Here is a 20707-nt window from a genome sequence, read left to right as displayed (position 1 = left end):
AAAGAAGTTTCTGATGACTCCATCTTAGTCAAGCAGTCACTGAACATCTACTTCTTTAAGCCAGAAATCTCACCTCCCAGAGCTCACCTAAGTTATGTAGTATGGGTTTAGAGGTGGCAAGGATGAAGAGAAGATATCTCCCATCAACCGTGGTCCCTAAGAACTTTAAGTACCTAGGTACCTACTGAACATCTTACCAACTTCTGTTAGTAGTAGAAATGGATATAAATAAAAGAGGAAATATACCATCTCACAGCACAAGCAGCTCACCAGATAAAAAAATTTTTTCTTGAGCTCAATCTGGGACTTAACAACATTTATCAAGCACCTAAAACCATGTCAGGTGAACACTGAACTTGGCACTGGGAATACTAAATAAATAACACAGTTATGTCTTCCTTCAAAGGGCTTACTTTTTGTAGGGAAGATACAGAACTGCACTAACATGTAGTAAGTGCTGCAAAGGCATATGCTGAGCACAAGTTTGGTAAATGGCAACAGTGAGATCAAATCTGCCCAGATGGGTCAGGATCAGCCTTACAGAGAGATACTTGAGTGTGCTCCTCAAGAATGACAAAGTTTGCCACTGTGGTGGGAAATTTAAAAGCATTATAGGGCTTCCCTGGTGGCGCAGTGGTTGAGAGTCCGCCTGCCGATGCAGGGGACACGGGTTCGTGCCCCGGTCCGGGAAGATCCCACGTGCTGCGGAGTGGCTGGGCCCATGAGCCATGGCCGCTGAGCCTGCGCGTCCGGAGCCTGTGCTCCGCAACAGGAGAGGCCACAACAGTGAGAGGCCCGCGTACCGCAAAAAATAATAATAATAATAAAAAAATAAAAACATTATAGGTGGAGGGATTGGCATGTGTAATGGTAGCATTCATTAAACTAAGTATGGTTCATTAAAGGTAAGTTCAGCAAGGCTACAGCTTAGGGGGCAAGAGAGGAAACCAGAGGATAAGGTAATATGAAGGTAGGGAGTCAAGGAATGAACAGTTTCTTATATTATGCTAAGGAGCCTGAATTTGAAATGTAGGGAACTTCCAGAAGTAGGGAGGACCTTTACCTTCTTCAAGTAACAGGGAGAGTGACAAAATCATCAGATTTGCTTTTTACAAAGACTTCTGTGATTGCAATAAAGAGGATGAATTTGGGGGAAGCAGAGGCAGAGACAGAAAACAAGAAACAACTGTAATTGCCCAGAGAACAGAAAAAAGTCATTGAAAACAGATCAGCAGAAGCAAGGGAAGAAATCAGAAGAAGCAACAGGAGTGATGAGAAGAGCTTTCTTGAAAGAAAGAAAAGAAACAGGAGGAGAGACAGTGACGAAGAGAAGAAGAAAAAACAAATAGAACAGCAGAGTGGTCTGGGGGCATTCGGTGTAGGGACAAAAAACCCTACCTACCTCAACAACCCTGGATAATACAGGAGGATTTTCAAAAAAATCCCAGGGGTCAGTAAACCTCCAGTCCTACATTCCATACCATCTACATGTACAATAACTGATCATCACAATGATGACCCAAATCATCTAAAGATGAACTCATGTTCAGCACACTTTATTACTATGACATGCAAGTGTGTGATGATTTAAGATGACTTCATCAAGGATAATTTTTTAAAAAGCTTTGAGACTAAAAGACCATGAATTTTTATACAAAACATCAAACCTCTGAAAATTTTAAATAACTAGGGTTTTCCTATTCTAATGGTGTTAATACCAAGTACTCAATTTTAAAATACTTCATAGGTAACTTACTAAATTATATCTCTGAGTCAATTTAAAGAATATTAAAATGTCCACTAATAAGGTAATGTAATAGATTTCTAACATCCAGTACATCAGAGAAAAAAGCAAAAGAGTAATACCATATCAGACAGAAGAGCCTTGAAATTCTGGATAGCTTCTTCTCGTTTGTGCTGTTCTCTCTCTCGATCTATTTCTTTTGTTTGTTCTGAACGAGCCTTCTGCACCTCTCTTTCTCTTTCTCGGAGGCTTGCCTCAATGCGGGCTTGCCTTTCAAGCTCCTTTTCTTTTTCTGTGTCTAAATTCTGTAAAAGTGAAATTACATTAACCTTCTTACTAACTCCATCAAAATATGCCTCCACAGAATAACTAGTTGGCCAAATACAAAATTTCAAACCTAGTTTTTAACCAATATACCTAAATACTCATTTCAAAGTCAACTACTAGAGAGTATTAGGAATACCAACAAGAAAAATTCTAAACCCAAAACAGTAGCAAATGGCTTTACACTGCAATTAAGAATTTTACTATTCCATGGTTACTATATGAGTAAACACAATGGTTACCTTGGCTATTTTTTCAATGTACTGTTTGAAAAGGTCTTCTCTCATTGATGAACTATCCACTGCTTTGTAACGTGGATCACTTTCTACTTTGTCTTTTACTTTGCTCCATCGAGACTGACTGTCCAAGTGATGATTAGATAATAGTTCAAAGAAATCTGATTTTATCTGTATTTCAAAACAGGTGTGAGGTGGGAGGAAAACAATATGCCGTAAGAAATTCCTCATATATAAATGTTTACAACTAGAAAAAAAGTTCACTTACCTTAAAGATGAGAATAACTTTTTTAATGCAGTTAGAGCAGAATTTTAGTAAAAAAGAATATCAGAATTGCTCTTTTATGAGAAATATAAAAATCAATACACATATAGGCTCTCATTTAAAATCTACCAAATTCAAAATAAATCATATCCTTCAATGAAATTATTCAAATATAGAAATAACTTTTTTAGGTTGTTTATAACTTCTGATCTCAGAACTGTCATGTTTTTATGAAGAATATGAATTTGCCATAAGATTCAGGCTTATGAACTAATGGCAAAAATACTTTAACATCAAGATAGCAAGAATATTTTAAAGAGCAGATGAATAAAACTGTTTGTTAAAATTAATAGGGGAATTTAGAAACAGTTGAGCACAAAGAGCAAGTTTTATTCATTACAAATCTGAAACTATGCTGTCAAATGTGTAAAAACAAACAAAAAATAAACTTTTATATTTTGGTTTTAAAAAAGAGCAATGTTTTTACCTTTATATATAAGAAAATTATAGAATTTCTATGGTCATAATTAGTCATTTCTTAAAAAAACACTATATTCAGATTTCCTGTGCTCTTTAGCCATTAAACATGTATGGCTTCACCAGAATATGTGTCAATGAAATTAACGTTCTTAACAAATCAAGTACCAAGCTAGTAACATTATACTAAAGGTATTAAATAATATTAACCTTTTAGTGTCAACGTATACAATACTTAGAACGTCTCTTCCAAATTCTTAAAACTGGAAAAATTTGTTAGAATTGTTAAAAATTTTACTGTAATAAGAGAAAAATTTTACTTTAATAATATTTTTATAAGAATAAACAAGGCATTTGTCTTTATGCACTTTGAGGACCTCTTCTAAAATTCAGTCTCATTTAAATTATTATGTACTGCTACCAGGGAAGACATCCGAGGTAGCTAAAGTCATTTCAACAGAGGATTCTGACCAGGTCAAGAACCTCTCCTCCCCATAGGAAGTAAACATGCTGCCTTCCTACCTGACCAAGGGAGTGAGAAATCAGAAATGGAATCAGAATTTCTGTGTGGGCACAAAATAAATGAATCATTCCTTCTGCCTATTCCAACTCTCTCACTTCTCGCTGTAACCTCATTTCTCCTAATAGAGGATTAAAAGGGAGGTAGATGTCCTTTCTAGAAAACACTTGTAAGGTTATAAAAAACAGAGCTTCTGCATTAGAGAACTTTTTAAAATATGAGCTATTCAGCTGTGGATTTCTTCACTCACCTAACTTGGCTCTTGACTGTTAGGATTAATGAGAAATAACTCATAAGCCCAATATTTCTAGATGGCAATAAAGAAACTATACTTGAGGTAGCGATGTAACACAACTTTTCTGTTCATCTGTCTAACTTTGTATCTGACACAATGAACACCAAATTCCCAGATGCATGGGATAACTAGAAGGCAAAATTTACGTTAAATAAAACATGTAAGCTGCATCAAATAGGAATCTTTCTAAGCCATAAGAATTCACATTAACTTAAAAATATTTCAAACATTAGACATGAAGCCTATAAATATCATATAGTTTAAAAAATATATGATGTATAAACAAAGTGAACTTTAAATAAAGTTTAACTTCTTTCACTGTGGATATTACCATGACAGGCTACAAATGGCTTACTGAAGCTTTTTTTTTTTTGAAGCTGCTTTTTGTATGAGAAGAATTATTTAACAACTGCATAAATGTCAATTTCCATTAGCAACAATTCAAGGTCCTACTGTCCATATTTTCTTCTCTCCAAAAATGGAAGTACCTTACCAACTAAGCTGTTTAGTTAAAAAGGGAGAAATAGTTTCCTCAGCCAAATGTACTGAAACAAAAATTGCTCAGCAGCTAATTCAAAAGAGAGGGAAGAGAGAAAAATGCCAACTTCATAAGAGGATTAACTCCATTATATGCAACTTCAAATCTGTTGTTCCAAAAAATAAATCATTTGAAACACAATTTAATAAAAATTGGTTATAATAATAAATTATAATCAAATAAACAAAAACTAGAGGGTAGCTACTTTGGTAAACAAAATAATCCAGTAAAACAGCTTTGGGGGCATTTTTTATTAAACTACCAGTGAAAAGCTACATGAAAATGATGATTGCACCCTTTAGCTTGAAAATGCCTACTAAAGGGAAAAAAGGATTTCACCAAAAGTCAATGCCCTTCACAGGTTTTTGACTCAGCAAGTAATTACCTTTAAATTTTTACTATTCAGCTATTGATTCAACTCTCCCAATGTTACAAAGACCAGTTAGGAATCTTAAGAACAAAGAAACTCCAATATACCAGTTTATTATTCAATTACACACAGCTAAAATGCCATTTTTAAAAAACGTACTGCCAATATACTTCATAAGAATAAATACACAGTGAAAGTCATGAAATGATAAAACTTCACTAACCAGATACTTCTCAAAATGTAAGTATAAAAAGTACATTTAAACCTTTATAAAGATTTCTGCTTTCATAAGCTAGTTAGTAATTGATTTTGTATTCTTTAAACTGGCTGAGAAAGTTTTACTTCGGTAATTTCCTTTTTTTTCAATGTAATAGTACAAAGATAAACCTTTAATTTAGAGAATTCAAATTTTACAATCAAAAGAAAGTAAAGCTGAATATATTAAGTTCATTTAGATGTAATGTCTATTTAATTTCTTATTTTAATTAACACATCCTGGGCACAACTCTCATTACTTCATAAGGAAAAAGACTAAAAAAAATGTAATGTACCGGAACTGTGGGAGGCTAAAGTGACCACACAGAGAGATATCAATTCTTTCCTCACTGGAGAATCCCATAATACTTTGCATAGCAGTGACTGACAGCTGTCAAACCAAACTGATTGACAGGCCACACAGCACAAAACTGTAAAGTCTACCCACTTGTTATAAAACAGAATACATAAAATAATTACCAAAAAAAGTGTTCAGAAAAAGAACATTAGTTACAAATGCAAAGAGAAAAACATTCAGTTTGTTTAAAAGCAATCATACAGTATCAATCATTTATTTACTTGGTTTTCTTTAAAAAAAAATAGGTTCTTACTAAAAGTCAAAAGCAGCAAACAATTCATTGACATGATTCTAATTCAACAGTGAAAATGTTTATGCAGAGCTCAACCTTGCACATTTCCTCTGAGAAGCATAATCATTTACCAAAGACAGTCAACAGTGAAATAATTCTCGAAAAATCTACCTTGAAACATAATAAATCAGATAATCAGGAAATTTCAGTTATTTCTGACAAAAGTTATTTCACCTAATACTGTTGCTATTTTCAATGAAAGAGGCTTCCTCCCAATAAGATTGGTGTTACTTCCATAACAACATTTCTTAATAGAATCTGTAATATTTTAACTTTCTAGAATAAGAGGCAATTTTAAATGTCAAGAATGATAAAGCTTCAGAGGTTCTTTTTCTCTATTCACAAAGCACACAGGGTCACTAAGGACAGTGGCTGCATGTTTTGATGGTTTACGCACCACTGGTGCCACCTCCCTACCAGTCTGCCTCCTCAGTGGTGAGCTCCTCTCCACTCCTGACACCACTGTCAAATGACATTTGGAATTCATTAATCTTTAATAGCTGACCTTTAATTCTGATAAGCAATAATTCATATGTAAGCTATGTTTACTAAAAGATTAGAAAGTCACCAAAATGCTATCTTTTAGAGGGCAAAAAATATAAAGAAGCTTTTTGAAAAACTTAAATGTTACTACCTATAAAGAACCTTGAAATCTTAGCAGGTAGGCACCAGTGAATAGATAGGCCTAATAACCACTTCTGGGTTTATTGGGCATCCTAGTATTAATAAAATTTAAGAAAATCTATGCAGCTTAGTGACACTACTAAAATGTATGCATTATTGAAGTGAAGTGATAATATAAACAACTGTAAAAGTTAACTTAAAAAGCTAAACAATAAATGTGGGTCCTGTTATGTATGCCCATGAATGAGATTAGAAACGCAGCCCCAGTTCAATTCCTTCCCATTCACACTCCCATCAATCACACCACTGGAACTAAAACCATCTTACCTTCTCACCTCTGGTCTTCGAATCTTCTTTCTCTTTTTTCCTTGCAGCTGCCACAAATTCATTAAACAAGGCTTCTCGATCTTTCATCTTTTCAATTGCTTTGAATCTTGAATCTTTAGCATGCTTGGCTGCAAATTCACTAAAAGTAGCTCTGTAACAAAATGGCAAGTGTGCTAACTTTGGTAGAGCTTTTTCTACTTGTAGAAAGGTATAGCAGACGATACCATCTTCCCAGTAAGAATATGTGCCAACAAGACAATGAGTCCCAAATCTACCTACAGAAAGGAGTGAAAGGGCTAAAGAGTGAAAATGTGGTTAGAGATCTGTATACTATCAGCATAGTGTTAGGGGGATAGACATCTGAGAGCAAAGAATTTGTGTACTTCAAGAGACTTAAAGAGTCCATCTATTTCCACCCTAAGATGAGGCTGAATTCTTGCTTCCATCCATGGTGGAGTAACTCTTATTGAATTAGCTCTCCTTCCATAAGCAACTATAAATCCAGACAAAATATATGAGGCAACTGATTTCAAGCAGTGGACAACAGGTAGAGTAAGACTGAGGTAAGAAGCCCCGTGGCACTGTGCCTCAGGACAATTTTCCAAAATGCAAAGAGGTAGAGTCCAAGCAGAGTACAGTGGTCCCAATGAGCTAGAAGCAGCAGAGATCAGAGTTTCGGTGCTAAAATGGCAGAGGAATAAGCTATAGAAAGAGGGTACTACCCCAGAAGAATACCATTTCGAAATCTCTCATGAATAAGTAGATAGCCAAGGCCAAGCTATAAAACAGCAGAAAGACCACTCCCGGTACCAAACTGCTACATGCTTAAGAGCAAAAAAGAGATACCAGACACTGAATAGTGCTGGAAAAAGAACAATATTAAGACAACAAAGCCCACAAAAGATCCACAAAGGAGACAAAGTCGGAAGTTTGACAAAAACTCCTTCCATTTTCTGAGATCCACACTAACAAAGCAGAAACTCAAACCTAAAATTAAAGTGACTGGCCTGCTAAAATAAGAATACACACTCTTGAGAGAAAGATAACAGATTCAAGTCTCTACCTATTATCCACAATTTCCAATATTCAATTAAAAATCACTAAACATACAAAGAAACATGGGCTCCATATGAAAAATTATTTTTAAGCCAATAGAAATTATCCCAGGATGCCCAGATGTTGTTTTAGGTACAGACAAATCCTTTAAAACTATTATAATTGGGCTTCCCTGGTGGCGCAGTGGTTGAGAGTCCGCCTGCCGATGCAGGGGACGCAGGTTCGTGCCCCTGGTCCGGGAGGATCCCACATGCCGTGGAGCGGCTGGGCCTGTGAGCCATGGCCGCTGAGCCTGCGCGTCCGGAGCCTGTGCTCCGCAACGGGAGAGGCCACAACAGTGAGAGGCCCGTGTACCGCAAAAAAAAAAAAAAAAAAAAAAAAAAAACTATTATAATTATATTGGAAGAATTAAAAAATATGTTCAAAGACATGATCTTAATGGATGAACAATTAGGGAGTTCCAGCAGAGATATGGAAAATTAAGGTCTATGAGGGCTAATGAAACTAAGTATTAAAAAATTTCTTCATGAATAAAAGGCATTTATAATGCTTTCATATATTTGAATATATTTCACCTTACATAATAAGAATTCACTCTTATAATAAACACTCCCATATTTAGCACATTTTTAGAGGTGAAAAATAAAGCTTACTTTCCCCTATAAAACTACTTATCTCAATTCAAAAATAAAACACCTCCGCTTAGGTATTAACACGAAGATTAAATTACTACTTTAATTATCAAGAAAAAACTGGCTGGTTAACTTTAGAATTTGGAGTTTAAAACATCAGCTGAAGAATAGGCGTACTACTCACTGCTAACATTTGCTATTTTTTTTTTATAAATTTATTTATTTATTTTTGGCTGTGTTGGCTGCTGTGCGCGGGCTTTCTCTAGTTGTGGCAAGCAGGGGGGCTACTCTTCGTTGCGGTGCACGGGCTTCCCACTGCGGTGGCTTCCCCTGTTGCGGAGCACAGGCTCTAGGCACACGGGCCTCAGTAGTTGCGGCCCGCGGGCTCCAGAGCGCAGGCTCAGCAGTTGTGGCACACGGGCCCAGCCGCTCCGCAGCATGTGGAATCCTCCCGGACCAGGGCTTGAACCCGTGTCCCCTGCACTAGCAGGTGGACTCTCAACCACAGCGCCACCGGGGAAGCCCTAACATTTGCTATTTTTAAGCTTTGCTAACCAAAGCCAGATTCTAACAATCTTTTTATATGCAACTGGTATTAACTCAAAATTTTTAACAAAAGGATACATTGCAAAACTGGGTATGTAACCACACATATACATACAATGGATATGTAACCATAATAAAATTATATGGTAAAATAAAAATGCATACCCCAGAAAAGGGATAATATGTAGTCCATTAAACCTATTTTCTTTTCATGATAAATTAAGTATACCTTGCTTTATAATTTTAAGACAAAAAAAGCAATTATTACTGTGATTAAATAAACTTTTTAAAATGTAAAATCAATGTATAAAAGTGAGAATTCAATTATTTTATACATACTTATATTATTCAGAATAGGTTAAAAAATATGTAAAATATATCTATTTTTTTTACCAGAAGAGACTAAAATGAAGTTTTAGCATTAGATTCCCATACAGATGTTTTCATATGACTCATCTTTTAATTCCAAAAATGCTATTTTATAACAGACAAGGTAGAGAATCTTTTGCAGGAAAAAAGTGAGGTGGATAGTTGGTTGGTGGTAGGGGATGGGAAAGAGTATAGTGACTCGCAGTTGACCATAGGAGGTATACCTGAAATTTCCATTGGAAAAGAAAAAAGAAATAGAAGAAACAGGCACTAAAGTTAGGTAATTCTCCCCAGCCATTCCTTCCCTTGGAATAAACTCCAGTGCTTTATATCTATGAACTGTACTGAAGAACAGTTAGTGGTCTTTTCCCAATTCAAAGTAGCTCTATGGACGGTATTTTCTCAACTTTAAGTTTTTCCTCTTTGTTTTCTACTACTTACTAAAATTGGTCCTAATCTCTATGCTAGTATTAAAATGCATCAACTTAGCAATACAGCACAATGTCCCAAGTGCTAAGACTTCCAGTTATGTGCCTGATGGTTTTACTTTCTGAAATAACCTGCATAGTAAAGATCACTTCAACAATTCTATCTGCCCCGTAAGAATATCAGTAGGGTACTGTGATACAGCAAGACTTAATTTGTCAAATCCACAAAAGAGAAATCTCATTGGAGTCTCAATTATTCCCAGACCCATAAAGGGTTTTTATAGATATATTTTGCTGAATCATTTGAAAATAACCTGTAGACATCATGAGACTCCATCTATAAACATTTCAGCATACATCTCCTGAGGCTAAATACTTTTTCTTCCATAACCACAATATCCAAGAAAATTACTAATCTCTAATATTATATAATACCAATTCATGTTCCAAGTTCCTCAACTGCCTTCCAAAACGTCTTTTATAACCCAGTCGCAATTGCATTGACCCATGAACTTACCCTTTTGATTAAGAAAAAGCCCAAGACCCCCTGGAAAGTCTGAAACTCTGTTAACCTCTGAAGAATATTACATTCTTTATGGTCACAAATACTCAGCTTGCTTTTATGAAATCTGTATTAATAACACCATTAAGTTTCCCTTCATTTTTCAAATATACACTTCTGAAAAAGTGTACCAAATACACTTTTCCAAACAACAATACTCTTCCCTGTCTCCACTGACAAAAGTAACTGTTTAAACAAGATAAACTTTTATAAAAAGTGCCATTTAACCCAGAGACTCCATGATTCTACCCCATAGTTTTAGAGATTCTCCATGTTCTTGTATACTCAAAGCAACTTAATATCTCTACAAGAAAGTGATTCTCCCTGTCTTGACTATTCTGTGTAATACTGGAACCCAGCTGAAATCCCACATTCACTCAGGGAAGTTACCTAATTTGCATATATCTTACTTTCCTTATCTGTAAAATAGGTAGGATATGAGCACCTGAATCACACTGGTTGTTTTGAAGACTGAATGAGATAATATACATACACATATGCATGTACTTTAACTGCATATATGTGTAAGTTCATACATCTATCTAAAATATCCAATAACTGATGCCATTATTATTATAATGCTAATAAGCACATAAGTTTAAAATGTCTCCTTTTCTTTAGCCCTTTACATATATTCAATATATATTAACAATTAAATGAAAATGTCAGACAAGACAATAATCTAGACACTTCGAAATTTTTGAAATGAAAGGTCCTTCACCACTTCAATTCAATCAAAATAATGTTCCCACTCTGCAATTCATTATGTGTAAAACTTAAAGAAGACAGGGACAGATTTTTAATCATTTACCAGTTTCCAGAGAAGGAAACTTATTCTCAGAGGGAAGCTTTTAAAACAAAGGTACCCTTTCTTGAAAACCAATGCCTCACTGAGCACCAGGGATTCCCTCCAAAGAACGAAGATTCTTAGAAAGGCAGAAACCAATAATGAAACAAGAAGTTCTTCATGTCCAGAAGTCCAAAAGATGTGTGTGTGTGTGCGCGCGCATGTGTGTACACACACATATATATATTCAACTGATCTAGGAGAAAATATATACATACTTCGATATTTGATAGTAATAAACCATATACCTTGGATTAAATTTTGCTTCTTCCATCATTTTTTTGAAATCTTCCTTGGCTTGCATTATTTTGTTTTTCTTTTCCCTGCGTTCTTCCTCTGCCCTGGTCTTTACATACTGATCAAATACCTATTACAAAAATAAACCAATTTGACAAGTTAGTCTTTCATATAGGTAATCTAAATACCAAAGTGTAGAATCTTTGCTTCTCTTTTTTTTTTTTTTTTTTGGCGGTATGCGGGCCTCTCACCGCTGTGGCCCCTCCCACTGCAGAGCACAGGCTCCGGACACGCAGGCTCAGTGGCCACACGGGCCACAGGCCCAGCCGCTCCACAGCATGTGGGATCCTCCGGGACCGGGGCACGAACCCGCGCCCCCTGCATCGGCAGGCAGATTCCCAACCACTGCGCCACCAGGGAAGCCCCCGCTTCTCTTTAAGACATAATTATTTTCACCCAGAATGTAATCTTGCTTTACACATATTCTATATATTTTTTCCCACTTAATAATGTATAGTCAAGATGATGAACTTTTGAAGTCACAAACCAGTAAGAACAGAGAAATGTGGAAAAAAGAAAACAGCAACTCTGGAAGCTGAAAAGCACATGGAGAGGTGATAAAGGATTTGGCAGACACAAGAAAGCTGGCCCTAAACCAGCAGTCAAGAAAACAAAGTAACCAATTTTGTAAATTAGAGAATCCTCAAACAGCTCCAGAATTGATAGCACCAGATACCCATGAAGTGAGGATAGGGTAATGCTACAATAAAGCTTTTTAAGAAGCAGTTTAACCACTAGATCCTCGTTGCCAACTTTATGTATCTGGGGCACTGCCACTCCTGAAACTCAGTAAGGCAACGGGTTATTCTCTAGAGTAAGGGTTACCAAATCGCAATCTGCTAGCCAAATCTGGCCTGTTGCCTCTTTCTTTACAGCACAAGAATAGTTTTGATATTTTTATATGGTTGGGAAAAGTAAGAGAAAACTTCATGATACACGAAAATTAAATGAAATTTAAATTTCAGTGTCCATAAAGCTTTATTTGAACACAGTCATGTTCATTCCTTTACATAAATCTGTGGGTCTTCTCACACTACAACAGTAGAGTTACACAATCATGACGGAGACCACGTGGCCCACAAAACCTAAAATATTTATTATCTAACCCTTTATGTTAAAAATTTGCTGACCCTTGTTCTAAAAGGCAAAATACTCTCTCTGGTCTGGGGGAACATAAATTAAGAATGAGGCGTACCAGATTGAGAAAACAGGGAATTAAGCAGTTACTTACCACATATCAAGACACAGTTCTTTCAGAACCAATGCAGCAAGAGCAAGGAGACTAAAAGTCCTTATCCAGGATCTAACCAGCCTAAAAATTACTTGCTCTGCAGGATCGCAACAAACTAGCCTAAATCACCTTACAGCGGGGTGGCTGCGGGGGGGGGGGGGTTCAACCTCAGCACTTTTGACATTTTGGACCAGATCATGTTCAGCAGCATCGCTGGCCAAAAGATGCCAGCAGCACTCCCTCAGTTGTGACAAACAAAAATGTCCCCTAGGGCAAAAATGCCCTGGTTGAGAACCACTGTTCTACAGTAAAGTCAACAATCATGAGAGACCACCAGATGCTAAGAGTGCCCAAATAGCACCTTAGTGCCTTGTTCTTAATCATCAGCAGTTAGGGTCCACAAAAACATCTAAGGATACTCTCCAACATGAAAAAAGAGACCAAGACAGAAAAAACTTAGGGGAAAGAGAGACTATACAGGAAAATGAAAAATAAGAAAAAAATCCTAAACTATATCATAAAATTAAGACATTGCAACCATGAAACAAGAAAACTCAACAAAAAAAGAACTCCTAAAGCATGACAAAAAAAATAAAAATCTAACTGAAGGGTTATTAGACAATAAAGTTGAGAAAATCATCCAGAAAGTTTTTTAAAAAGACAGAGATAGAAAACAAGAGAGAAAAGATACGAAACTCTGAGGACCAGCCCAGAGCACAAATGCTCTGGCCGAGAATGGAAAAATAAAGCAGCTGGAAGGAAATCAAAAAAGCAATGCAAGAAAATCTAAGAACTGAAAGATAAAAGTTTCTACATTGGAAGGGCCACCAAGTGCCTAGCACAAAGGGCCCTTCCACCAGCCATACACAATCACCATGAAATTTCAGAACACTGAAGACTAACAGAAGATCCTACATGTTACAGAAAAAATAAGAAGGTCCACATACAAGGGAACAAGTAATAAACAGAAGTTCCAAAAATAAGTGAAAACTATATGCAGAGCAATGCCTTCAAAATCCTGAAGGAACAAGATTTCCAACTTCAAATTCCTTAGCAAGCCAAACAATTCCAAATAAGGGTACAATGAAAGTGTTTTCAAATATATAAGGCCTCAAAAATTTATTTCCCATGCACATTCTCTCAGGAAGCTACTACAGAGATAGAATGCATTAAAAGAGAGTAAACCAAGAAAGAAACGACATACAATGCAGGAGACAGGTAAACTTCCCCCTCCACAAAAAAAGAGAGATGAAGGAAATCCCCAGGATGATGATCAAGAGCTGTCATCCTCAAAAATGACAGCTGTACATCAGGTGTTGAGGGCAACCAGTCCAGACTGAAGAAAGTCAGAAGGCTCTGAAAGAAATGTCTTCTGGAAGATAAAACACTCTAATATTTTTCCAAACATATCTTAAAGAACTCTGTGGCTCCTTAAAAATGTGCATGCACGTCTTAGAAAAAGGTAAAACAGAAGAAGTTTTTTTTTTTTTTTAATACTTAAGACCTTGGGTTCGATCCCTGATCAGGGAACTAGATCCCACACGCATGCCACAACTAAGGAGCCTCCCTGCCACAACAAAGACCCAGCGCAACCAAACAAACAAATAAATAAATAAATACTTAAACACTTCAGACCTCTTTCCAGGTAAGTTCATATATATCCACAAATCTTTAAAAGCTATATAGAAATATATACAATTATCTCAGCAGTCCCCTGCTAGGCATGTAGGTCATTTTCAAAACCTTCTAAATATAGCACTGTAGTAGCTCATGAAAGTATCTGCAGGCTAACAGAAGTGGGGAAGAGTGTTGTTTCCAACCCCTCTCCTATCTCAGTATATAGTTCTTACTTGTAAAAGTACTAAATTATAAATAAAAGCCAAGTGAATTTATATTAAGTTTCCTTTCAGAAGCTGGAAAAAACTTCATATCCTCTCTTCTAGGATATCCCACACCAAGGTTAGGATTCACTCTCTGAGATGAACATCTCATAGAAAATTAGAAATTCTGGTATGCTTCCAAGTTTCTCCTAATTATTTGTGCCATGCCTCCCAATACAATCGGCTTTACGTTCCCTCCCTCATTCCTTACACTCCAGTTTTAAAAAAAGATTTCTACTCAAAAAGTATGAGAACCTTTGAGTTTTTATTTAAAACAGAATAATGCTTGATACTTTTTCTCTTTTTAACTGTAACTCTATTAAGGAGTTAATAATACCACCAGCTTATAAAATGCCTTCAAAATTAAAAAAGAATTTTAGTTCTCAATATGCACTTGTAATTTAACTCAGAAACTGCAACACTCAGTGCCATGAAGAGTAAAAGTCATAAAAGTTTTAAAGTTAAGTCTTCAGGGATATTCAGGTTAAAGCACTGTTCCAGGCACCACATACAGAGCAATCAACAAAACAAAGTTCCTGCCCTCTGTGGTAGGAAAAGACAGATGGTTAAGATAATTTTAGATAGAATTCTGAGTGCTACAAAGAAAGTAAAGAAGGCAAAGAGACAGGTTAATCAGAAGGCACCTGGTCAAGTATCTGAATGTAATGATTTAGTCAGCTATGCAAGCACCTAGGGGAAGAACATTCCAGGAAAAGGGACTAATAAGTACGAGAATATGCCTGTATTGGCCAAGGCATATCAAGGCCAGCGTGGCTAGAATAAATGAACATAAAAAAAGAGGCTTGAGAAGTATGCAGACATGAGTGTATGTAGAATCTTATAGGTCATGAAAAAGAGTTTCAATTTTATCCTAAATGAAATAGTATGCAATGCACATTTTTTAAGCAAGGGAACAGTGCCTTAATTTGTCAAACTTTAAAATTAGTCTGGCTGCTGTGTGGAAAAAGAACTTGACTACAGAGGAGAGCAAGAATGGAAGGAGGCAAGGAGATCAATTAGGGGCCACACAGATGACCATGGTACCTTGAATTAGGGTATAGCAAGGGAAATGGTAAATAAGAGGTAAATAATTTAGAAAAGGTTGTGGAGGTAGATTTTGCTGATAAGACTTGAAATGCACAGTGGGGAAAAGTAAAGAATCAAGCTAATTTATAGGTTTTGATAGGGCCATCAACTGAGGTGAAAATGAGACCATCACAAATAGTTTAAAATAAAAAAGACTACAGTGCATGAAACACAGATGCAAGTACATATGGAAAGTCATGTCTTCCTATTATGAGTCTAAAATACATGTTTGGTACACTGTAAATTTCATCTCTTCATAAAATGTCTATGATTAGACCTACATGCATAATGGTACAAACTGTGCAGAGAATTATTACAACCATTAAACTATAAATACGGAAGATGGACACTACTTCTACCAAATGAAATTGTGTAGCTCAACAGCACTATAGCAAGTGGTTCGACATACTCACCATTTTACAGAAATGACTGTCAGGGTGGTCCAGGTAATTCAGGAATTATATAAGTTGGAAGTGTGCAACACTTTAGAGGAAGCAGCAATCACTATGAGATGGTATGTGTCACTGAATCATCGTGGAAATAAATGGCAGCTCAGTAACAAGTTAACTCTAGTTCTTATAATTCTTATTAGTTCAGTAGAGACCTTGAAGCGTCCATTATTACTCTAAGTTTACGATGAAAAGACATTTTAACAGTTGCCACTTAATAGATGTGGAATTTGTGTGGGTAGCATGTGTGAGATAAAAACACGCTGAGTCTTGTCTATCTACAATACAGACACATATATATGTATATGTATATTAGCACATAACAGTTGGGAAGGGTCAAGTGTTCAACAATGGGCCTATCAGCTGGAAATGATTGGAGGTAGGTTTTATTCCTTTTTACTCATCTGTATTTTGCTATTTTTCTACATTAAATTTGCATCATTTGACCAGTAAAAACTAAGTTAATAAATGCATGTGAAATGACCCTGAAACCTTGGTATAACATCAGTATGTATGAAGCATAAGGACAAAATGCGCATGAGGCAAAGCCATGTCCACAATGGCAAAAGAATCCAAGTATTTCTGAGGCAGAAATGTCCACACAAAGGATCACTATGTTCTAAGGTATGAAACTGTTCTTAAAGTACTATGTTAGAAAAATAAAGGATCGTACTTTATTCCTTACAATTTAAAAATTATACTGGGGACTTCCCTGGTGGCGCAGTGGTTAAGAATCCGCCTGCCAATGCAGGGGACACGGGTTTGAGCCCTGGTCCGGGAAGATCCCACATGCCATGGAGCACCGAGGCCCATGCGCCACAACTACTGAGCCTGTGCTCTAGAGCCCACGTGCCACAACTACTGAGCCTGCGTGCCACAACCAGTGAAGCCTGCGTGCCTAGAGCCTGTGCTCCACAACAAGAGAAGCCACCACAATGAGAAGCCGGTGCACCGCAACAAAGACCCAAAACAGCCATAAATAAATAAATAAATTTATATTAATTAATTAATTTAAAAAATTGTGCTGGCAAGGGATATACATTACTTAAATACTGTTATTTTCCTTTTACCTGTTTTCTCTCTTTTGGATTAAGCAATAAGTACCGAGGATCAAAAACTATCTTGTGTAACTCCTTCTCCCATGTTGAAAAAGCAGACACCTTTAAAATAAAAAAATGTATTGCCTCATAATTAAGTTGGCTCTAAAAACAGAAAGGTCATATAATTTTGCTTGAAATCTACAGGACATCTGCTTAAAAAGGACACATAATAAAAGCCATACTGCCGTTTCCATCACTAATAAATGACAAGCAGTGGGAGGCTAGCAATAGCACACTTCCACACTAATTGGCTCTGAACATTTCTATATTATATAGAAATAACACACACTTAATTACTCATTAAAATAACCACTACTGTGTGACATTTTAAAAATCAGTACATCAGAAAAAGCCTTGAAGATCTGCATTTTGATTTCCCAAGCTTGCTCCAACCTTGTGAACAATGTTGGGATTTAAAGTTGAACAATTTTACTTACTCAAATGAATCTGTGAATATAATCAAAAGGTTGAAATCCCTTCTCAATTAAGCTTCATTAACAGTAATATCATAAAGTACCAGTTCTCCTTTAACCAAAAGCCATTCTGTAGATATTAAAAGAATCACATACACCTTACCTATTCCGTGTAGTCCGCCATTCTGTAATGTTAATATTCGTCTTATATTACTCACCAAAATTTAATGACCCAATAAATGTTAAATGTTATTTGTACTTAAAAGGACAGTAAAATGGCATCTAGTTAAACATGATATCATTAGCCAGGAAAAAGGCTGTTTGAAAGAGTACAGTGATTTGACAGGCTTCCCTTATCCGCCCCCCACAACATGAGCACTAACCTTAGATTTGACCTTTTAGCAAGACATATTTATATTACTTATACAAAACAGAAATATCTCCCCCAAAGATTGTTTTCTGACCCCTCTCTCTAGCAGCATGTCCTTGAACTGCTTCATTCGGGCCTCCAGAGGGACAATGGCCCTTTCTCGGGCAGCTTTAATTTCAGCTTCCATGGCAGCTTCTTTCTCTGAATCAATGTCTTTATTATCGTCTCTCCTATAAAAAAGAAAATATAGGCATCAACTGACAAAATATTAATAAGGAATCTTATTAAAATCTTAAAATCACTGGAATATCCAAGACTCACTACTGAGCAGCATATTTTTGGCAAAAAAGAATTATATTGAGGGTTTCAAATAAACTCTAAGGGATAAGCAACTTTCACTAAAATAATAATAATAAAGTTACAATGAGCTTCTAATGATGTTACAGTGGCTGCATTGTTAGGAATGAAAAATACCTTTAATGTGCTGTCTCTCCCTGACACTAGCTGATACACAAAATGAACTACCTTACTTAAAAACAAAAACAAAAAACTTATCTAATATTGCATTAAAACTCTATGTGTTAGAATCAAACAGCACAGAATATAGTTTTTAGTTCTTGAAATTATATAGGAAAAACAATATTTTCCAAAATGTTTTACATTATAAATGCATACAATTTTTAATCTAATAAAAATTGGTATAAGTCTTAGTAATCTCAAATATTTATTTTGAAAATAAAATATCTGCAAACCTGGCCAAGTGGATATGTGAGATATATACCTTACCTACCTGACATTTTTTTTACTCACTTTCTGGGTGATAAGTTGAGATTTAAGTTGAAGGACAGGTCCCAGAGAGCAACATAGGCCCCGGAGTAGTTAGGTGGAATTAGAACTGTTCATCAATGACTAAACTACTTCTTGTTTCTCCAAAAATGCACCTCAGGGCTAAGGGCAACCCTGCTGCTGTACGGTACTCAAGTGAGATTGTAAACATGAAATTGAGTCAACTCTCAAACCTCTGCCCTATGAAGAAGGACCATTCATGTGAATAATCAAAAAAAGTAATTCAGTAACATTCAGGTGTGTTTAAGCAGATCTTCCTTCTTAAATTCGATCTGCTAAGTATAAAAATAAAATTGGTTCATATTTCCTGCATAAACTTAAAGAGAATTAGGAAAACAGAACATCAGGAAATTCAAAAGCATGCTATATAGGAAAATGAAGGTAGCCCAGGAGATGAATGGAACTAATAAGGCCAGCCCACAAATATAGTGAGAGGTAACTGGCAATTTAGGGAATGAATCAAAAATAGAAGATATAGTCCGTGACCTGCAGGAACTTAGCGAGATAGTCTGTGACCTAAGATATGCACAAAACAAACAGGTAAAAGCAATTTGCCAAACAATATACCCTCTTATAATAATTCACTTAAGAACTATTTAAATAAAGAATTAAAAGACATCCAAGAAATACAACTAATGAAAACAAATAACCTTTATAGAATTATACTAAATGAAAATGTCACAATACAAACTATCACTATCTATCTCAATAAAAGAAATAAAGAAAAACTAAGCCAGAAAAAATAGGCTTTTAGCTTTGTACCTAAATAGAGAAGCTCGGGCAATCCACATAAAGGACTTCTTTGACATTCTCCTGATAAAAGCAGTTAAAAACCTTACAGAGTTGTCTATAAGAACAAACAATTAAAAACAACCTAAAAGTTTAACATTGTAGGAACATCCAAAATTATGGTACATAAACAGAATGAATACAGTCATTTATAATAATTAAGAAAACAAACATCTTATTCTACATTTTTTAAAAAAAGAACACAAATTCAGTTGATTACAACCAATAAAAATACTTATACATTTGGTCAAGAACTAAAAAAGTCAACTGTAAAAATTCAAACAGCTGTTGTTACTGTGGTCAATTATGAGTGACTCTTTAATATCTTACTTTCTTTAACATTGTTGCCAATAAAGAAAATTTTTTAAAAAAGAACCACCCTTGACAGGGGTTGTCTTACTGATTTCTTTGCCGTAATTTGGCTGCATTCAATCTGTCCTTTTCAGATAAGGACTATGATAAACCAGTCCATAGTAACGTCTTCAAACTTTCCTTTTTGCTGCTAAATAATGGTCCCATGCCTCCCCGGCCCATACACAAACACCTTCTACCCCACCCTTTCACCCCCCATAGTTAGTAACATTCATTTTACCAAGCACTGGTCAAGCTAATACTTCCACTTATACCACTCTCTTTCTCTCAGAGCACTTTCTAATAAGCTTATGGGTTCCCTCCAAGTAATGACCACGGACACAAGGACTAGTGAAGTGACCAGTATATAAAAAGAGAGAGAAATCTGGGTCTACATTTATCAGATTTTTGGAATGGTGTCTGTTGGGGTCTACATTAAGGAGGTAACATTTTTATAAAATTCAGGCATAATGAATGTCTGAAAATAATTTATCAGCTAACTCCTAAAATGTCATTTGACTTCATAATACATATTTAAATAACCAAATCTTTTGCACATCTAGCAACAGAAGGGACACCATTTCTACATCCTGAAGCAAAGCTTTTTAATAACAGGCCTAAAGAGAGCAATCATGACTTCTGTCTCCTAACACACACATTACCTGTCCCAATCATGAACTGACTGCACCTAATCACAGCTTTTAAAAGGTAAAAATCTACCTAAATTACATAAACAGTAAGTATTACTTACTTCCGTTTTTTGGCTTTAACAGGTTCATCTTCATTCATTTCTTCCATTAATTCTTGTTCTTCTTTAACTATAAGAAAAT

The 20707-nt window shown here is 35.8% G+C and overlaps 1 protein-coding gene across 9 annotated transcripts in view; it reads right to left on the bottom strand.

Moving 5' to 3' along the window:
- The window catches only part of TCERG1 (transcription elongation regulator 1), a 60131-nt gene that overhangs the window by 4734 nt on the left and 34690 nt on the right, over window positions 1-20707 (bottom strand). For 5 of the 9 annotated variants that reach the window (XR_004036043.2, XM_030841170.2, XM_030841173.2 and 2 more), the window contains 8 exons: window positions 20629-20695; window positions 19500-19550; window positions 17986-18121; window positions 17079-17168; window positions 11314-11432; window positions 6626-6776; window positions 2311-2475; window positions 1867-2049 (listed from right to left, as the gene is read on the bottom strand). Coding sequence is in view for 8 of the 9 variants with exons in the window: in XM_030841170.2 (XP_030697030.2) it covers window positions 1867-2049; window positions 2311-2475; window positions 6626-6776; window positions 11314-11432; window positions 17079-17168; window positions 17986-18121; window positions 19500-19550; window positions 20629-20695 (962 nt within the window). In the remaining variant the exon portion in view is untranslated. The remainder of the gene's footprint in view (window positions 1-1866; window positions 2050-2310; window positions 2476-6625; window positions 6777-11313; window positions 11433-17078; window positions 17169-17985; window positions 18122-19499; window positions 19551-20628; window positions 20696-20707) is intronic. The other 4 variants (XM_030841172.2, XM_060296397.1, XM_030841175.2 and 1 more) reach the window with 1 other exon arrangement.

This window comes from Globicephala melas, chromosome 3 (assembly GCF_963455315.2).
Source record: "Globicephala melas chromosome 3, mGloMel1.2, whole genome shotgun sequence".
NCBI lineage: Eukaryota > Metazoa > Chordata > Mammalia > Artiodactyla > Delphinidae > Globicephala > Globicephala melas.
The sequence above is the reverse complement of the archived record's forward strand: the minus strand, read 5'-3'. Positions and strand labels throughout refer to the sequence as shown.